At 38.0% G+C, this 16,767-nt stretch overlaps 1 protein-coding gene across 4 annotated transcripts in view; it reads left to right on the top strand.

Annotated features, from left to right (window-relative positions):
• LOC137274245 (kelch-like protein 5) overlaps window positions 1–16,767 on the top strand; it is a 166,931-nt gene that overhangs the window by 110,562 nt on the left and 39,602 nt on the right. For 3 of the 4 annotated variants that reach the window (XM_067807333.1, XM_067807331.1, XM_067807332.1), the window contains one exon: window positions 12,277–12,599. In XM_067807333.1, the coding sequence (XP_067663434.1) occupies window positions 12,326–12,599 (274 nt within the window). In that variant the 5' untranslated portion in view covers window positions 12,277–12,325. Of the gene's footprint in view, window positions 1–1,889; window positions 2,639–12,276; window positions 12,600–16,767 lie in introns of those variants that run through there. The other variant, XM_067807330.1, reaches the window with a different exon arrangement.

Here is a 16,767-nt window from a genome sequence, read left to right as displayed (position 1 = left end):
TCTCAAGCTAGGTTGTGTTGCAAAGCTTATTGAACATGCAATGTTGTAAACTATTTGAAATGAAATAATATTCAGTATCAACAATGTTGAGAGGACACAAGTCTTCTGTTAATGATGTAAAGTCTGTAGAAAATCGATACAGTTTCTCTTTAAGGTATTATTGTACAGGAATATCATTTGTCACAACACGCCTACATATTTCTATACACAAACAGGAAGGATTGTACTAGTAATCTTGTTTGGTGTGTCCCTGTCCTCTCATTAGCTCAAGATATGTCTGATCTGCCCAACAGTAATTCCAGTCTGTCAAATGCTTAAATAATAAGTTGCTGTTCATCTGTCCTGTAGTACAGATCAGACAAAATGGTTGTCATTTGAAAGTTGTTGTTCATATGTCCTGTAGTACATGTACAGATCAGACAAGATGGTTGTCATTTGAAAGTTGTTGTTCATATGTCCTGTAGTGCATGTACAGATCAGACAAGATGGTTGTCATTTGAAAGTTGTTGTTCATATGTCCTGTAGTACAGATCAGATAAAATGGTTGTCATTTGAATTCACTTTTTCAAATAGACGCTTTTGATCTTATCTTCGTCGCAGACTCTGTTATCTGAAGTGAAATGATGATATTTGTGTGATATGTTTGTTTTCTTGAAATGTCAGATGAGTCGTCCAGTATATGAGAGCATACTTGATAATGGACTTTTATGTTGTGGACAGGCTATGCAGCAATAAGAGAGGGAGTTAATACTAGTGTTATGTTTGACTGCACTTGCAAGTCACAGCTACTTGGAAATACTCAAATATAAATCAAGCATACCTGCTGGTCTTAAGAGAGAGAATCATTCACACAGAGAATGATGAAATACAATCACACACTACATCCATCCAATTCTCATTTGAATCTCCTCTGACAAATAAGTACATGTACTATAGACCTATTCTACTGGGAGCACCTTGTCTTGTCACATGTTCAGGACCATCTGAAACTCATTTACAGCCTCTTCATGTATTGATTGGTGTTGAAGCACAGCACATTGTGAACCATCACATTTGGACGCTCAGTATGGATTTCACATAAGCTACAATATAACCTCTGAAGTTAACAAGACAAGAAACTCAAGCTTTATGAAATCAGTTTTTGTCTGTGAAACTTGTTCTCTGTCAAGATTCAATCTCTTTGATTCATTCTTCTGCATTCACATCTCTGTGTCTTCTGCCTTTAAGTGGTCAATAATGGGTGTTTTCACCACTCATGGTTAAAAGCCCCTACCTGTGGCAATGTCACATCTGAGAAGAGATGATCAGGTTGTGTTATTGTGTCTTGTGTCAACAAATGGGACATTATCACTCAGTGGTAGAACAGACTGAGGTCTCTAGCCATTATTGCCTGCAAACAAACTATTGTCATTACAAATAAGAGTTAAAAGTCTCCGTGTCCAAAATAGACTGATCAGCCACTGCCATAGACTGCACTGTGTGCTGAACCATACATCTCCCCTGCTACATGGTATGATTGACCTGAAATCAAATCCAGGCTGACACAAGGTTGTTACAAGTCAAGTAGATGGATTATTACAGATTGTCATGCAGTCCTCTGATGATATGTATCAGTGCTGTGTTCACTGAGGCTGAACACTTGACACCATCTCATGCTTAGGTGTTTATCATCCTTTGTGGTTGTGAGATGAAGAACAAGGCGACATCAGATGCATATTTAATCGGACTGAAAGTTAGGCATTATCACGGTGCTTCCATGAAGGTATGGAGGCATTATACTACCTGGCTCAGACCAGCCAATCAGGTCTGGTTGTAGCCTAGTGCTGCATTAGCAATCGATCAGCGTGAGTGGTAGGTTTTAATGCAATTCTGTCTACCACCAGGTGGGTCAGGGTGAGTAAGATTTTGTCAAGTGTTTGGATGACTGGACTGTGGCCTGTCGATATAGATGACTGGCTCGGCCCACTGGTCAGATTGGAGATCAATTCTCTGAGCGTGTATATATGTCTAATAAGCCTCAACCGACTACAGAAAGTGGCTGTCATCTGGTTTGACATGCAGTGGGAATGCTGGTGTCGACAGATGGATTACACACTGGCTCTGTAGCACTACTTGTCACATCATTCATGAGGTAATAAGACGTGACAACCTTCTGCTAGTGATGAACATGGACCTCCTGACAAGACCTGTGCTTCTGTGGTGCTTTCTGTCACTGGTTGACAAGAAGGTGGTGCTGAATCTGAAACAATACAGATCTATCTGATTCCAGATACAAAGTTAAACTGTGACAGTTTGTGTTTGTAAACAACAGGATCGGAGTATCTATCATCAGAAGTGGTCTCACAGAGGTTGGACATACTTCCATAGCAAACTGTGGGATATTGAATAAGTTTTGAGACAGAGTTGAATAAGTGACCTTGTGCAGCAGTAGTCAGAGGTGTTTATAAGACTTGTGGTTGAAGAGTTTGGTGTTCCTTCCTTATTGGCGGCAGCAGTATTAGATGAGTGTTGTCCGAGGGAACTGCTGTAGACGATCCTGGTCCTGGCATGATCTTGCCAGTGTCATCAGAAACTCTGTCTCATCTACACAACCAACTTCAACCATGACCAAAGTGTCACGCTTGTCTGATCTGTACAGGTATGGACTAATTCAAGTACCCTTCTTCACTTCTCTTCCATTTCTTTTCAGTCTCTTCGTTCAAAGAACTGAAATGTACAAATGGTCATGTAATGTTTTTTATTAATCTCGTTTTGGGTTTTTTTTTTCAAGGTTCATTATTTTTCAGTTAATGTCAGTTCTATTAATTTTTAACTGTCAAAATCTTGGAAATCACATTGAAAATGATGTGAAGCTACCTCTAGTATTCTAAACAGAGTGAGATCATTGGTAGATGTCTGCATGATGTTTGTATTAATTGTTGTAAGAGTGATCTGTGCTACGATAGAGAAGTATTGATCTTTCCAGTGTTTCAACAGGTACCTATTACTTAGATGCCAAGCGTGGATTGTCAGAAAGAATGCCGGTACATTAAGCTTGTATGAACAATGTCCTCCATCATTATGCCATCAGCAGTCCCTGCCATTCGTGGAATTTGTTTATCACACTTGACAGCTATCATATATTTCATTTACATTTCCCTATTCTCTTCCATGCTATTATTTTTCCTTTTTTTTTTGGTTTGTTGGTTTTCATTTTTCGTATCCATTAAATGTGGGTAGTCCTATTTTGTTTGTATCTTTGCAAAGATAGTATTAGGTCCATGTTGTATGCATCTGGTTTTCAATGATATTGTCAGTCCCATTTTGTCTACAACAAATCGCTGCGATGCGGTTAGTCTCTATTACACACAGAAGTTTCTTCAGCCTTCAAACTCAAACAGTTGAGAGTAAGAAACAATCAAACAGTTTTATATGTGATCTAATAGACATGAATATTATCTAAAATAACCATGGTCTGAAAGAAAAATGCTAATCATTTACAGTCTGTGCCAATATGTACATTGTCTGCTCATACAAATTAGTCTTTTGGCAGTACATTTTAGTGTAAATATGTAGACAATTTTTAGATGAGTGAACTTTTCTTAACAAATTGTTACTTGACTGAAACTTTGAGTGGAGGTAGTGAAGTTCCCAACTGAATGAATAGGTGACATTCCAGCATTAGGAAAAGGTCCTTGATTTACGGACTCAGCACATAAGAACAATCCATTCATTGGTATCATTTGGCAGAGTATGTAGAAATGACATGTTCTGGTGTTGACTGCTGATGCTGCATATTATTGAGTGACAGCTGTGTCCCTCACAGACAGATGATATACTAGGTTATTACCTTACTGGCATAGTACCATCTATATATTGTGTGCCTATATTCACATGCTTGTCAGCTGTATGTCCTACTTGTCACTCTCTGTTCAGAGGCAATATCACTGCATATAGGTAGATAAATAAATGGTGTTATGACTGCTTAATATGATGGCGGGTGAGTGTCTGTGGTGGTATAGCTGATTTGGGTCAAGATGTATTATCAGGTAATGACAGTCATTTCTGTTTGGCTGCCTTTAATTAGTGGTTGTCCATTGGTGCTCTGTCAAGGTTGTTGTTTGGTATTTTAATCTAAGGTGCCCCTTAATTGTTTATCATTTTGGTAATGACGTTCCTTTTAGTTTTTATTTTGAGCACTGATACATAGATACGATGTGTGAATGAAACTGAATTATTATGCCATTTTAGTATTGTATGACATTGGTGTTGAAGAAAGTCTAAAATTGTATGGCTGTAACCAGTTTTATATTGTTATAACAGGGATGTGTACTTTCAGCAGTACAGTTCCAAAATATGCATGAGAAACTACATGACTTAGTCATGTATATCTAGTCTCAGATTCATGATAGGAATTAAATGTGGCTTCCACTGGAAGTTACAGTGCCATGACCAAAAGCATAACAAACAATTTACTTTCTGTATCAAAGTTTATCAAACCCAAACACGTTAGTTGACAGTTTAAGATCATCGATGTCATCAGAAACCAGTAAGCTTATATACTGCAGGGCAGATTTGTAGGTCCCACCAAGCCTTAGATGATAATAGCTGTTGTTTGATTGGTTAAATCCATTCATCCATCTTGCATCTGACTGGAAGATCATAGGTTGCTCAAAGGTTAGCCAATGCAACCTACTACTAAGGTTTGTTAGACTTAGCAATGTAACGAATAATACGGAGACTGAGTTTACCTAGACTAATGTTACATTCAACCACTGTCTGAGTGGTATTTTGTATTCATAATCATAGGTCCATCTGTGTCCAAGACACTTAGGAATGAATTCAAGGGTCAATCTGGTCTGAAGCCAGTCTAATGACAAAACTTTCAAAGTCTAGGATGTGCATAATTTCATGTTCTCCTTCATATCAAGCCAACATGCCATGATCTACCTGAATACTGCTTAAACCCCTGTTAATCCCAACTGAATGACTTCATGATATGTTACAGAGGGTCACTGGGCCACGTTCAGGGTCCCTCACACTGACCTTCAGTTACCCCTGTTAGCTTACAACACTGGCCTGTCAAGGTGTTGGGATCATAGGTACAACAATGTGCTGCCTGCATGCCTCACTGCAGGGCATAAGGTTCATGAGTGCAGTGTAGTGTTTGATGTCTAGAAGTAAGTTAATTAGTTTTGTCAGGCCACTGTATAATGAATATAGGTACGCAAAACAAATTAGGTGAATTGCTTTTTCTCATGATATAGGGTTGTGTTCAAACAGGATGGTGCTTTGAACATCTATATGTTGGTCTCCAGATCACAAATAGCTTTGACAAAATACTTCTTTTCTATTTATTGATCCAAATAAAAACCCCTAACATTCTTTCAAGTAACAGTTAGAATTAACCGTGACTACTCTAGGTATCAGTTTACATGTTGTAATGAGCTTTAAAGCCCAAAATGAACATGGCAAATATAACCAATGTTGACTCAATTCCAGTGATCGCTTGAGCTGTTTTATTGTGTAGCTAAAGGTAAAAAGCAATTTCCTTGTTATCATGTGTAAAGAGATAGTATATAGGCATTGTTGCTGCCTACACAAAGGTTGACTGTGGTGCACTTTTCTTCACAACTGTTACCATTATCTAGAAAGGGATGGTTGCATATCAAACATTGTATGCTGATGTGTATATATATTTATTCCACGTATGTTCTAGCCTATTTCGAGTAGTTCCTGAGGGCATGACAGGAAAAGTTTATTCCGAAGTTGTTGTTTTTCATTTTTAAGCTGCATAGATGTGTTGATAATGTAGAAGATATGGAATGAAAGCGTATAATCAAGCCATGATTGTATACTTAGAATGGTGATATAACCAACAAACATCAGGGTGATTATGATGAAACTGTTGCCATTTGTCAGCAACTCTATGATCAAACTGTTGCCATTGCCATAACTATGATCAAACAGTTGCCATTTGTCAGCCTAACTATAATCGAAATGTTGCCATTTGTCATCGTGATTAAGATCAAACTGTTTTTATTTGTAGCATAACAATGATAAAAACCATTGCTATTTGTACTGGAACAATGATCAAACTCATGCCTTTTGACAGTTAGATGTGATCATACCATTGCTAGTAGAGCATGCATCTGTGAGACGCTAGTGTTTAGATTTAGAGATTGAAGTTTATCACCATCCAGTTCAGCTCACAGGGATGTCATGCTTATGATGGGTATATAGCGATGACACACCCATATGATCATCATCACTGCATCCTATTTCCTTCTATAATTTAACACCTTTCACCAAAATAGTATAGCAGTATGCTTCCTAATTTCTTGCCTATCGAGTTGCATCTCTAAAACTTCACCTGAAACAACCTTTGATCCAGATTAAAATTATTTCAGGCCTTCAAAATAGTGGCGTTCTTTCATATTATTATAGCATTGTCAAAGCATGACTACAGTAATATGAAATAATATAAATGTTTTCTAGCTGTATAATAGAGTAGTATTCTCAGCAAAAAGATTGAATGTTCATCTTGCCCTGTGAAAGAAGTCATGGGTATTCATATGCATTGTATGTCTACAAAAGTGATATGAATTTTAGAGGTCAGGTTTGCACATATGTATTCAGTTTCGGAAATGATATGCCCAACATGTCACATGTGACATTTACGGGTGCTGTGGTTATTGGAGAAGTCCTGCCTTCACCAGTGACATCATGTTTGTTCTGTAGATCAGGCTGTAAGGCACTTCAGCAGTGACATTTAAAAGGAAGTTTTGTAACTGCTTCACACAGAGTATGTGCTAGGTACAAGTGGCTTGTTGTGTTGACAGGGTTGGCCTGTCAGATCAGTCAGTCTGATAGCCGCGTTGTGTAATGCTACTTGTCAAGGGAATTGTTACAGGGGATACACATCATTACAGTTTGTAACTGTTCTTGTTGCAGTGTACTTGAACTGGTTACTCATCAGAGATGGAGGTAAGGTTGGGGATCTGGTTGTGATGTTATTGTGAGCTTGTAATAGCCATTGCTAGTTCAATAGGGAAATAATTATTATTATGGAAATGTATAAATGACATGGTTAAATGTATGATTTTTTCCATGTTTATATGTTTTGTCATTTGGTGCTTTTTTCAAACAGAAATACCCTGAATTCATTTATGATTTGGATATGAATTCTATACCTATCTGTAGTGTTAAATGTTTACCAGGGAGATATATCAAGAGTTGCCTATGGTCATCTATAATGTTTTGTTATGGAGGATGGGGCGCGGTGGGCAAGCTGGCTAAGGCACCAGGCTAGTGATCCAGCGAGGTTGAGGTGTCAGGATCGAGCCCACCTGTGACCGAGTGTGAAAACCTTGGAGTCAACATTGTGTGCAGACTCTATCAGTGTTGTCACAACTCCTAATGTACAGTACACAACTCTGTGCACTTTAAAGAATCCACGAATCGGTGCAAACACCTACTTGCAGGTACAGCAACGTGCAGTGAACTTGGACAAAGTATTTTGACTATGTGTTCCAGTCCACCCAGCTGTGAATGGGTACTTCGTTAGGATGAGAGAGCCTCTATAAAACTCGGAAGGCCAAGTGGTAGCAAGTGTTGTATATTCCCTAGGGAGTTGAGATTGAAATATGATGTGCTGTTGAGATTGACATCCAGTGATCGAGGGAAAAATACCAGCACCTTGTGCATGCACTAGTGCTAGGATATGATAAATATCTTGTATCATCTCAAGATGAAGTTATGATAGTCTGTGCCTTTCAGTCTTTGGCTTCTTGTGCCTCAGACCTTTACTTTCACACCAGAGAATGTGTTAACGTGTTCTTCTGTTTCCCCTATCTTGTTATGGCAGTAATATTATCAATTCTGTGGATTAGTATTAGAGGTATATAACTGATGATTTTCCGAATTCAGTATTGTATCTGTTCAGTTGCTCTACACTGTAAACAACCATGACTCTACAAAGAATCCAGCCATGTAGGTTAAACAAGCAATATCCTGTCTGTAAAAGAAGAAATTCTTAGCATAGATCTATCTTCACTGAAGCAAAGGGATGCTTCTTAAATCCCAATTCAGCATGTGGCTGTTTCTGTTCTGCGAGTTGACTTTAGAATATAGGTGCCCAATACACCTGAGTCAATTAGTTTCATATTAGTGTGTAAAAACTCCACTCAAGACTGTAGGTAAAAGCACCTATACATACAAAAACATTGGAGAGACTCAGTTACCAGTTTTCTGATACCATTAGCTCCTGGAGGGTTGTGCCTGGGAGAGCAATCACTTGTAATAAACACTATGGGAAAATGTCAAGAATTATCTCCCTTGGCATGTGATAATTGCTTGTATAATTAGCCTCTACGGGTGTCCTATGTATCAAGAGGGAGAACAAAGCTCATGGTAGGTATAAATAGCCCATTATCTTGGGGTGGTATACTAGTTTGGGATCATGGTGTAAGTTTACGCCTTCCTATCAAATTTATGTCCTTCATGAGTTTTCTCCTGTGATGTTTCTGATTATATATTGTCAGAATTTTATGGTTGGGATTAAGTTTGATATTTACTCCCAATTAGAAGAAATTCTGGTAGCTATTGAATTTTATTATTTGTAGCTGCATGTATATATGGAGCAGAATGTGAATAGGGTCATCATGTTGCAGTCAGTTTGAGGAACTTAATTGTTCACAGGTTACCAATTACAGGTTACATTTTAGGCCCAATTAGGTTCTTGTATCTTGTTATTTCAGGGTTTTTTTGTTAGTGACTCTGTGTTTGATGTAAAAAGCTGAAGAGATTGGGTGGGTTGTTTTTACCAGATATTTTCACAATCTGTTTTTATCACAATCTGTGATTGATTCCTCTTTGCTTAACTTTGATGTTAGATGGCTGTTCTGCTTCCTGAAATACTTGGCCATAGTGTCATATTGATCCCATAGGAAGCAGTAATATCTCACGTACAGACCCAATCTGGATAAACATTGATGTCAGGATCTGAACCAGAAACTAGTAACTAACAGTAGCCTGTTATTGCAGAATGAAAGTGAGTTGATTTAGATTATTTGCACAGTATGCTGGGCCAGCATCACCAAAGTTATGTGTTTATTGAAATTGATAGTTATCAGTTGGGCTTGTGTCAGGGCCATGTATCTGCTTGGAGTTGGAATGATAAGCTTTGCCACCAGTGAGCAACAACATCTCCCCAGCATCAGTTATATGATCCTTTGTGCCACTTGGCAGCCCTTCCTCTTGAAGACATAACTGACTGACCTCCCATTCAGCATACTGGCAAACATTGCAGCCTCCAAACATAGGGAGCAAACCTGTTGCAGCTGGGACCTCATCATTGGAATCACTTGTTGAAAACTCTGAAGAATTTATTCACATAATCAATTAATCAGTGTTGGCATCTGGTACTGGTGACTACCTGATTAATTCCTTTTGGAGGATTGGTATATGCAGTGCAGAGCACACCTTATCACAATCTCTCCCTCTCTCTCTGCTTTGCTTAAAGCGAGTCCCTTTCTCGTATGACCTTTTGTTTTGTGACTTTGGTTAACTTGTAACCTCTATATCTACTTCAGACCAGCTCTTCTGGTCACATACCAAGGTTTAGATTCTTCGGTGGTTGAACATCTGCAATTAACAGCCAATTTCACACAGTTGGTTTATATGGAGATTATATGGTCAGTGCACCCTAGTAGCTTGGAATGATGCTCCCACTATCACTCACTGGTTGGTCTAGGGTTGTAGTGCCAATATCTGTGATTATATTGTGGTATAGATAAACATTTCACTCTGTATTTGAATCGTGTCAAGACTCTCATTGAGTAATACTGAAAAAAAATGTCTGTTTTTCATCCCTATAAGATGAGATGTGAAGTTAGTATTAGAAGCTGCCAAGTGTGTATTAAGTAAATACCTCTGTTCACTTACACTCAAATACATGTGTCTACCTGAGGTTTGTCTGAAGAGTGCCAGTGACACTTCAGTTGTATTTTCTACCTGATTTTCTACAGATGTGGACAGGGCTTGTTCAATGTGGGATTCCTAGCGCATCTCACTCACTCTCATAGTTGCCCTTTCACTCCATCTCTCAATAAAACCTCACCCGCCCAAGAAACCAGGTCGAGACTCATGATTTGGACAATGCAGACTTCTAGTGCCCAAGGTATGAGATGCAGAAGTGGCAGATACTCCACTTCGACTTTGAGAGGTGAGAGACTAACACCCTTGCCTGCAACATCAATGGAACACTACCCCCACCCTGTCTGATAACTACCCCACACCCTACACTGTCTGGTGGTTGTGGAGGTATTAGTGTGATGCTTCTTGCTTCCTGGTATTCTGCCAGGCTAATGATAAAGGTTTACTTGTGCGTCTGAATCAACTATTGTGATTTGTCGACATTCCATTGCATTCCTCTTCAAGTCCACATCGATATTTATCTATTTTTCATAATTATTTCTCTTTATTACTTTGTAAAAGGTATTTGCAAGTGTTATTGTTGAATATTGTTTGTTTACTGTTTTGAATAATGCCTTGCTGATTTATTATCAAATCTGATGTAATATTTACTGCTTCCATTATTCATAGAGGCTGTCATTACTACACACACCGATTCATCAAACTGATTTATTTGTCAAAGCCTTCATTTGCGCAAGAATATAAGGAAAATATAAGCTGCCATATATGATTGGGACCCTGTATCAAATCTTAAAGCTGAATTCCTTGTCAGAATTGTGATATGGTTTGAGCATGGTTCCGGCTCCAAGGGAGGACACTTCCTATAGGGCTTCACAGGATGTCTCTAATCACAGCCAACCACATGTCACATGACCTTTGAAGCATCATCACAGAGCTGTACTTGGGATGTCCTCCTGTCAGGAGAGGAATCTCCTGTGGTCATGGCCTTGGATGGCTGTGTTTAGAATGGATGATTTAATGCTTGGCTTATGAGTACTTGATATTCATGTTCATGGATGTTATAGTCTTTTAGAGGAAGTACTTACATGGTTCATTGATATTACTTTTGCATAAAAGATTGGAGCTTGGTTCAAAGGTTACTGTGTGTGCTGTGTTATTTCCATGTTTAGTTCACAGTTTCACTTATGTTCAACGTGTCTGTTCTAAAGCTTTAGCAGTGAATTTGAAGAATCCTAATGCTTTATGTGTCTGTCAAATTCACTGTGGTGTACTGCGAAATATAGAACTCTCAATTTAAAAAAGTATATACCTTGTAAAACATTATATCTATCTAAGGCTCATTGTTATGACTGATTTGAAATTGCAGAACGTGTAGTATATAAACATTATTAATTCCTTTGTATAGACTGAAAGTCCATGATTATTCTTATTTCAGAAGTTTTGATTTGATAACTTTTGGTTCTTGAAAGTTGTAAATGTCAGATTCCCAATACTTTGGAGCAAGTCTATATATATCAGTATTTCTGGATTGAGATACGATCAATGTCATAAGTCATTTTGTAGTGTGAATGGTATGGCAAAGGAGGGGACAGGAATATATTGTACAGAAAGAACGCATAAATATATGTGTATTCTTTAAGCAAGATCTTGAATGCATTGTGTGTAGTGTGATACCTACATATACATATTTCCTCACTAAGATTGTCATATTTCACGTGAAATGATGTCCTGGTTTTGATTAGTTTCAGTATTAGTCAAAATGTGCTGTGAGTTGTTATGGTGATGTCATGGTGGAATGACCTCCCATTGTTCTACAGCTGCAGTTTTCTTAAAGGAGTTATTTTTACCTAAGCAACCCAGGCCAGTTCTTGGCTAAGATTTGAAATGAAGCCAGTCAATTCATTCTTGATGTCTGGGTTTTGTTTTCTTTTTTTCTGATCAAATTATGTTTTATATGTCTAAGATTATAGGTGTCAAGTTGACTCTGAGGAGGATTATGTGTTAATATGATCTGTTAAGTAGGATGAATGCATCTAGTCTTTCTCCTAGACTTGACCAAAAGTCCCTTTATGTCCCGCAAATTGCAGTAACAATAGCTGTCCTAAGTGTTTACTGTAATAATAGTACTATTTTTGCCATGGTTTGAACTATCTCTGTTATAATATCACATTAATGTCTGGTTGAAACAAACAGATGATTGTACAAAGTTGGCAAGCAGCAGCAGCTTGTCCCAAGTGAAACTGACATCCCCAGCCTTACTGACAGAGAAGAGAACACATTTAATACTTCCTTCATTTGTAATGGGTTTTTTGTTGTTGTTGTTGTTGTAAGATGTGTCTGACAGTTGTCCTTCCATTGCAGGTACCTGGTTCACCATCACCACACCTATGCAAACTTCCAGGGCAATAGAATGGACGACTTTGGGGACGAGTTTCGTTCCATCAACCATTCTGAGAGGATGATGAAGAAAATGGAGAACTATGTGAGCAAAAACACTCTGTGTGATGTTACCCTTATTGCTGGAACAAAACGCATTCCGGCGCACAGGCTCGTCCTCAGCGCAGCCTCAGACTACTTCGCAGCAATGTTCACAAGCGATGTCCGAGAAGCTACGATGTCCGAGATCAAGATGAAAGATGTGGACCCTGATGCAATGGTGTCCCTCATAAACTACACATATACAGGTAAGCCAAGCCTTAGTACAGAAAATCCAATAAAATCAGGGTTAGATTTCGTCTTCAGCAACCCATGCTTGTTGTGAGGGATGGTTGATGGGGTGGTCAGGCTTGCTGACTTACATGTCAATTGCTCCATGATACCAGTCACTAGATTATCTTGTCCATAATAGATTTTCAAACTTTCATTGTATAGCTGGAATATTGCTGATTGTGATATTGAAAACAACAAACTAATACAGAGCCATGTAGCCACATATATTACAGCTTCTGCACTGGGACATGTTGATAACTCAAGAGGTATTGGCACAAAGATGAACTGTACAACAGTATTGGTCTCGAGTGGTTGATATACGCATTGCAGTATATGGATTGCAATAGATGAGTTCTGAAAGAAAGACTGTCTCACAACTGACTTTGACATTGAAGGGTCAACTGACATTCACATTGTTGCTTTAAATTTACCTGGACTGACACAATTACACTGTATATTTGTTGTGATAAAGCCTTAACAAAGATTCCTAAAAGTGCTGCAAAACCCAGCCATGTCATTTATTTGATGAGAGAAGCTACAAAATTGCTGATTCAGTGTTATGCAATATTCAATCCATTACTTGTATCCTTTGTCAATCACTGCAAAATACCACAGGCTATGACATTCGATTTTATTTTCCCACACAAGTGAGTTTGGCTGTTGGTGTGTAACACTGCTGCAATATTCATGATATTTATGGTGGTCTGTTTATTGTGAAGTGCAATAAAACAACAATAGAATAGTATTTTGTGCTCATACTTGTCCCCGTTGGCAGATTTAAAGCAGGCAGGAGAGGAAAATAATATAGATCAACATTGATCTGTGCTTGATGTATATGATGCCAAATGAGGATCAATAAACACATTGGGTGACGACAACCCATGAAGATCCAGGAATGCCTCTTCAGCAACCCTTACTTGTCATAAGAGGCAACTAATGGGATTGGGTGGTCAGGCTTGCTGACTTTGTTGACACATGTCATTGTATCCTAGCTGCACATATTGATGCTCATGCTGTTGATCACTGGATTGTTCCTCTTTGATTATTTACAGACAGCATATAACTGGAATATTGCTGAATGTGGCATAAAATTAAACTCACTCACTCACTTTCTGTGACATGACTAATTGTGTGTAAAACACTGTTTTTTCCTGATTCAAACTTTTGAGGGATATTGCTGACTAGTGCATAAATAAAATCAGCTTATTCAACATGCACCAACTTCATTATGTTCACGTCCTATCTAAGGAATTAGTTCTGTCACCCATGTCAGCTGCATCATGTATTATTAAGAAATGTGTCTCAAACTTTGCATGGTTTAAATATTTTCCTCATGGTCACTTCTGTTATGATCCGCTAGCTATCAGTGTCACATAAGACAATCTAACATAAGATAGAAAGACAAGAGAATTGCCTGGTCTGTCCACAGCAGAAACACGGTAGATTTGCCCTGTCTGTAAAGAAACCCTGTAGATTTGCCAAGGCTGACCAGTAAAGAAACTCAGTAGATTTGTCCCCAGTATGATCTTAGAAGGCTGCAACTGATCAGTCAATCCTTGTTTCCATAAGGTCATGCTGTAGGAATGTGGGTGACATGGGGCAGGTTGATAGTGTCAGGTCATTAGCGTGTCAGGTAGTTTTGCGGCCAGATCTGTCTTCCTCTCATCAATAACACTTGAACATCTTCACTTGGCTGGGACTCTGATTACTAGTGTCACCCACCCAAACTATGGGCTATGTAGGATGATGGATCTGTGTGCTCATCTGAAGGTGCTTATTAAGATTTTCTTGAAGTAAGAGAAAAAGACTTCCTTGATTGTCCGATGAGATATATAGTGAAACCTGGGTATTTTTGGACTAGATGGTTCATAATGAAGTTGTCATGGTCAACAATTTTCTTTGACGATTTATGGTTATAAAGTAGTGTCATTTATTCTGTGTATATGATTAAGACAAAGAAATGTTTTTCCAGATTATGAAGGTTTAAATGTGTCTTGGCACTCTGGCTTTTGTACGCATGGTAGGTAAATGAACTAATCCATGAAGAATTGCAAGTAGGTATTCGTCTAGTCTGTGAAAGTCAGATGAGTGTAAAAATAATTTATCTTCTAAAGTTCATGGTAGGGCCCCCCTCCTCACCCCTTTAATCTGTGATTCTTGGTAAGAAAAAGTCCTTCAGTAAGGTATGCTTGCCATTAGGGCTCGTTGTGACTGTTAACATGGTTAGACCCATCCCCAACTGCTGAAATATTACTGACCTTTAACACTATACCACGAGAAGACCTGTTGGAAAAAAGAAACACTGACTTTAATCAGTTTAGGAAGAGACATGGTAGCCGTAGCTTTTGCAGGGCACAATCCTGGTAATACCTATTAAAGCCTAAGCAGAAGCATGATTTAATCATTGATCTCCACTTAGAGATAATTTACTGTAATAAGACTGGATTTAGCTTTTTTGACCTTTCATTTTGAAGCATAATGTAGTAAGTTCAATGTACAGTGGGATCCCAAGACTACAGATTGCTTCTAGTAGACTGTACAGATTAGTAAAATGAGATGTCTGGATTAGCAATGTTCCCATTGTTCATTACGTCCACAGACAAGTCAGTTGTCATCACAAAGGGTGTGAATGAGAGAAACACTTTACTGCTGTGACCTTTCTGTAATAACAACTATAATAATAAATGAACTGTGAGGCCCTCAACAATAACAAATTCATGACACAGAATAAAAAATATAATAGTCCATATACAATCAATTAAGAATGCTCAAATGAATGTGAAAACCTAATTTTAAAAATATGCACATAATGTTCTAAGTTTATCTTCTGACAAAATTGGCAAGGCAATCCTTCTTACATGTAGACTTATTTGTTTTCAAAACAAACTGTTTATGGCAATTGTGCAGATTAACTTTGGTTGATGGATGTGATTCTGCAGCATGAATGTTATTTAATGACAAGATATATGGAATATTTCATCAAGTAAAGAAGAAAAGCAGCAGTTGTGTTGTGGACAATGAGATGAGGTTGGGTTTTGGTAGTGAGGCAGCTGTGGATCAATAAATTTATGATGGCTTAATAACAAATGGAAGCATGATACACTGATTGCAGCTAAGTCCCTTTTCAAAGTGTGGAGCCCTTGACAGCAAAGGAGAGTGTGCATCCCACTATTACCCTTAATTATGTATTATTAATGCTTCACAAAGACTTACTCCCCCACTTTTCATCACTCCTACTCATCATGCTACTCACACACATCCCCCCCCCCCCATCCCCACTATCCCCTACCCCAAAACTTCCTATATTAGAAGCATGACTCAGTTCAACTTTTCAACATTTTAATTACATGTTTTTCAGATTTTTTTTTAAAATTTCCATTTATGTTCTTGGAGACAATTTAGCGTGCTTCACGAACACAACTCATTTCAACTATCACAACAGGTACCTTCAAATTGCATGTTTGACTTAATTTGATTTTTTTTTTTCAAATTTGCGTTTTCATTCTTCTGACATCATGATTTATTTTTCTGCCTTTGTGTGCCTCATCACAGATCTTGTGATGGTCATGTATGAAAGGAGCCCTATCTAGTGTGTAACCTGATACCTAGTCTATTAGAAAAAAGTGTTTACATGCCAGCTTTGAAAACCTATTATTTTTGGTGGAAACCCATGTAAGCATAACCTTATCAAAATGAGGTAGAGGGCAGGTGATTACAGGTGTATTTGAGTTGAAACTGGAGAATAACTCTGTTGTAGATGTAATGAATTATGCATGTTAATTCAGTAAAGCATGAATATCCTTAACAAAGTGTACAAATATAGAAGTTTTCTTTAAAATATCGCAAGTATTTGAGTAACAGTAGTAGTTAGCCTGCATTGGCGCAGTTCACCAGACAGCTGGAAGTATTTGAAGAAAATCAGGAAGAAATGGCATGCACATTTGAGCTGTATTTATGTTAATATTTGTTTCTTTTCTGCTAAAAGCAGTTAGACATGATACGTATGAATTGCATTTTTATAAATATGTGAGTTTATTGATTTATGCTGATGTTAAAGACAACTCGTATGCAAATAACAAAAAATTATAAAAAAAATTCCTGGTTAGCAATTACATGTTATCTAACCTTTATCTGAAAATGTCA

The sequence above is a fragment of the Haliotis asinina genome, chromosome 2 (genome assembly GCF_037392515.1).
Source record: "Haliotis asinina isolate JCU_RB_2024 chromosome 2, JCU_Hal_asi_v2, whole genome shotgun sequence".
NCBI classification, from domain to species: domain Eukaryota; kingdom Metazoa; phylum Mollusca; class Gastropoda; order Lepetellida; family Haliotidae; genus Haliotis; species Haliotis asinina.
This window is presented reverse-complemented; position numbering and strand designations above follow the sequence as displayed.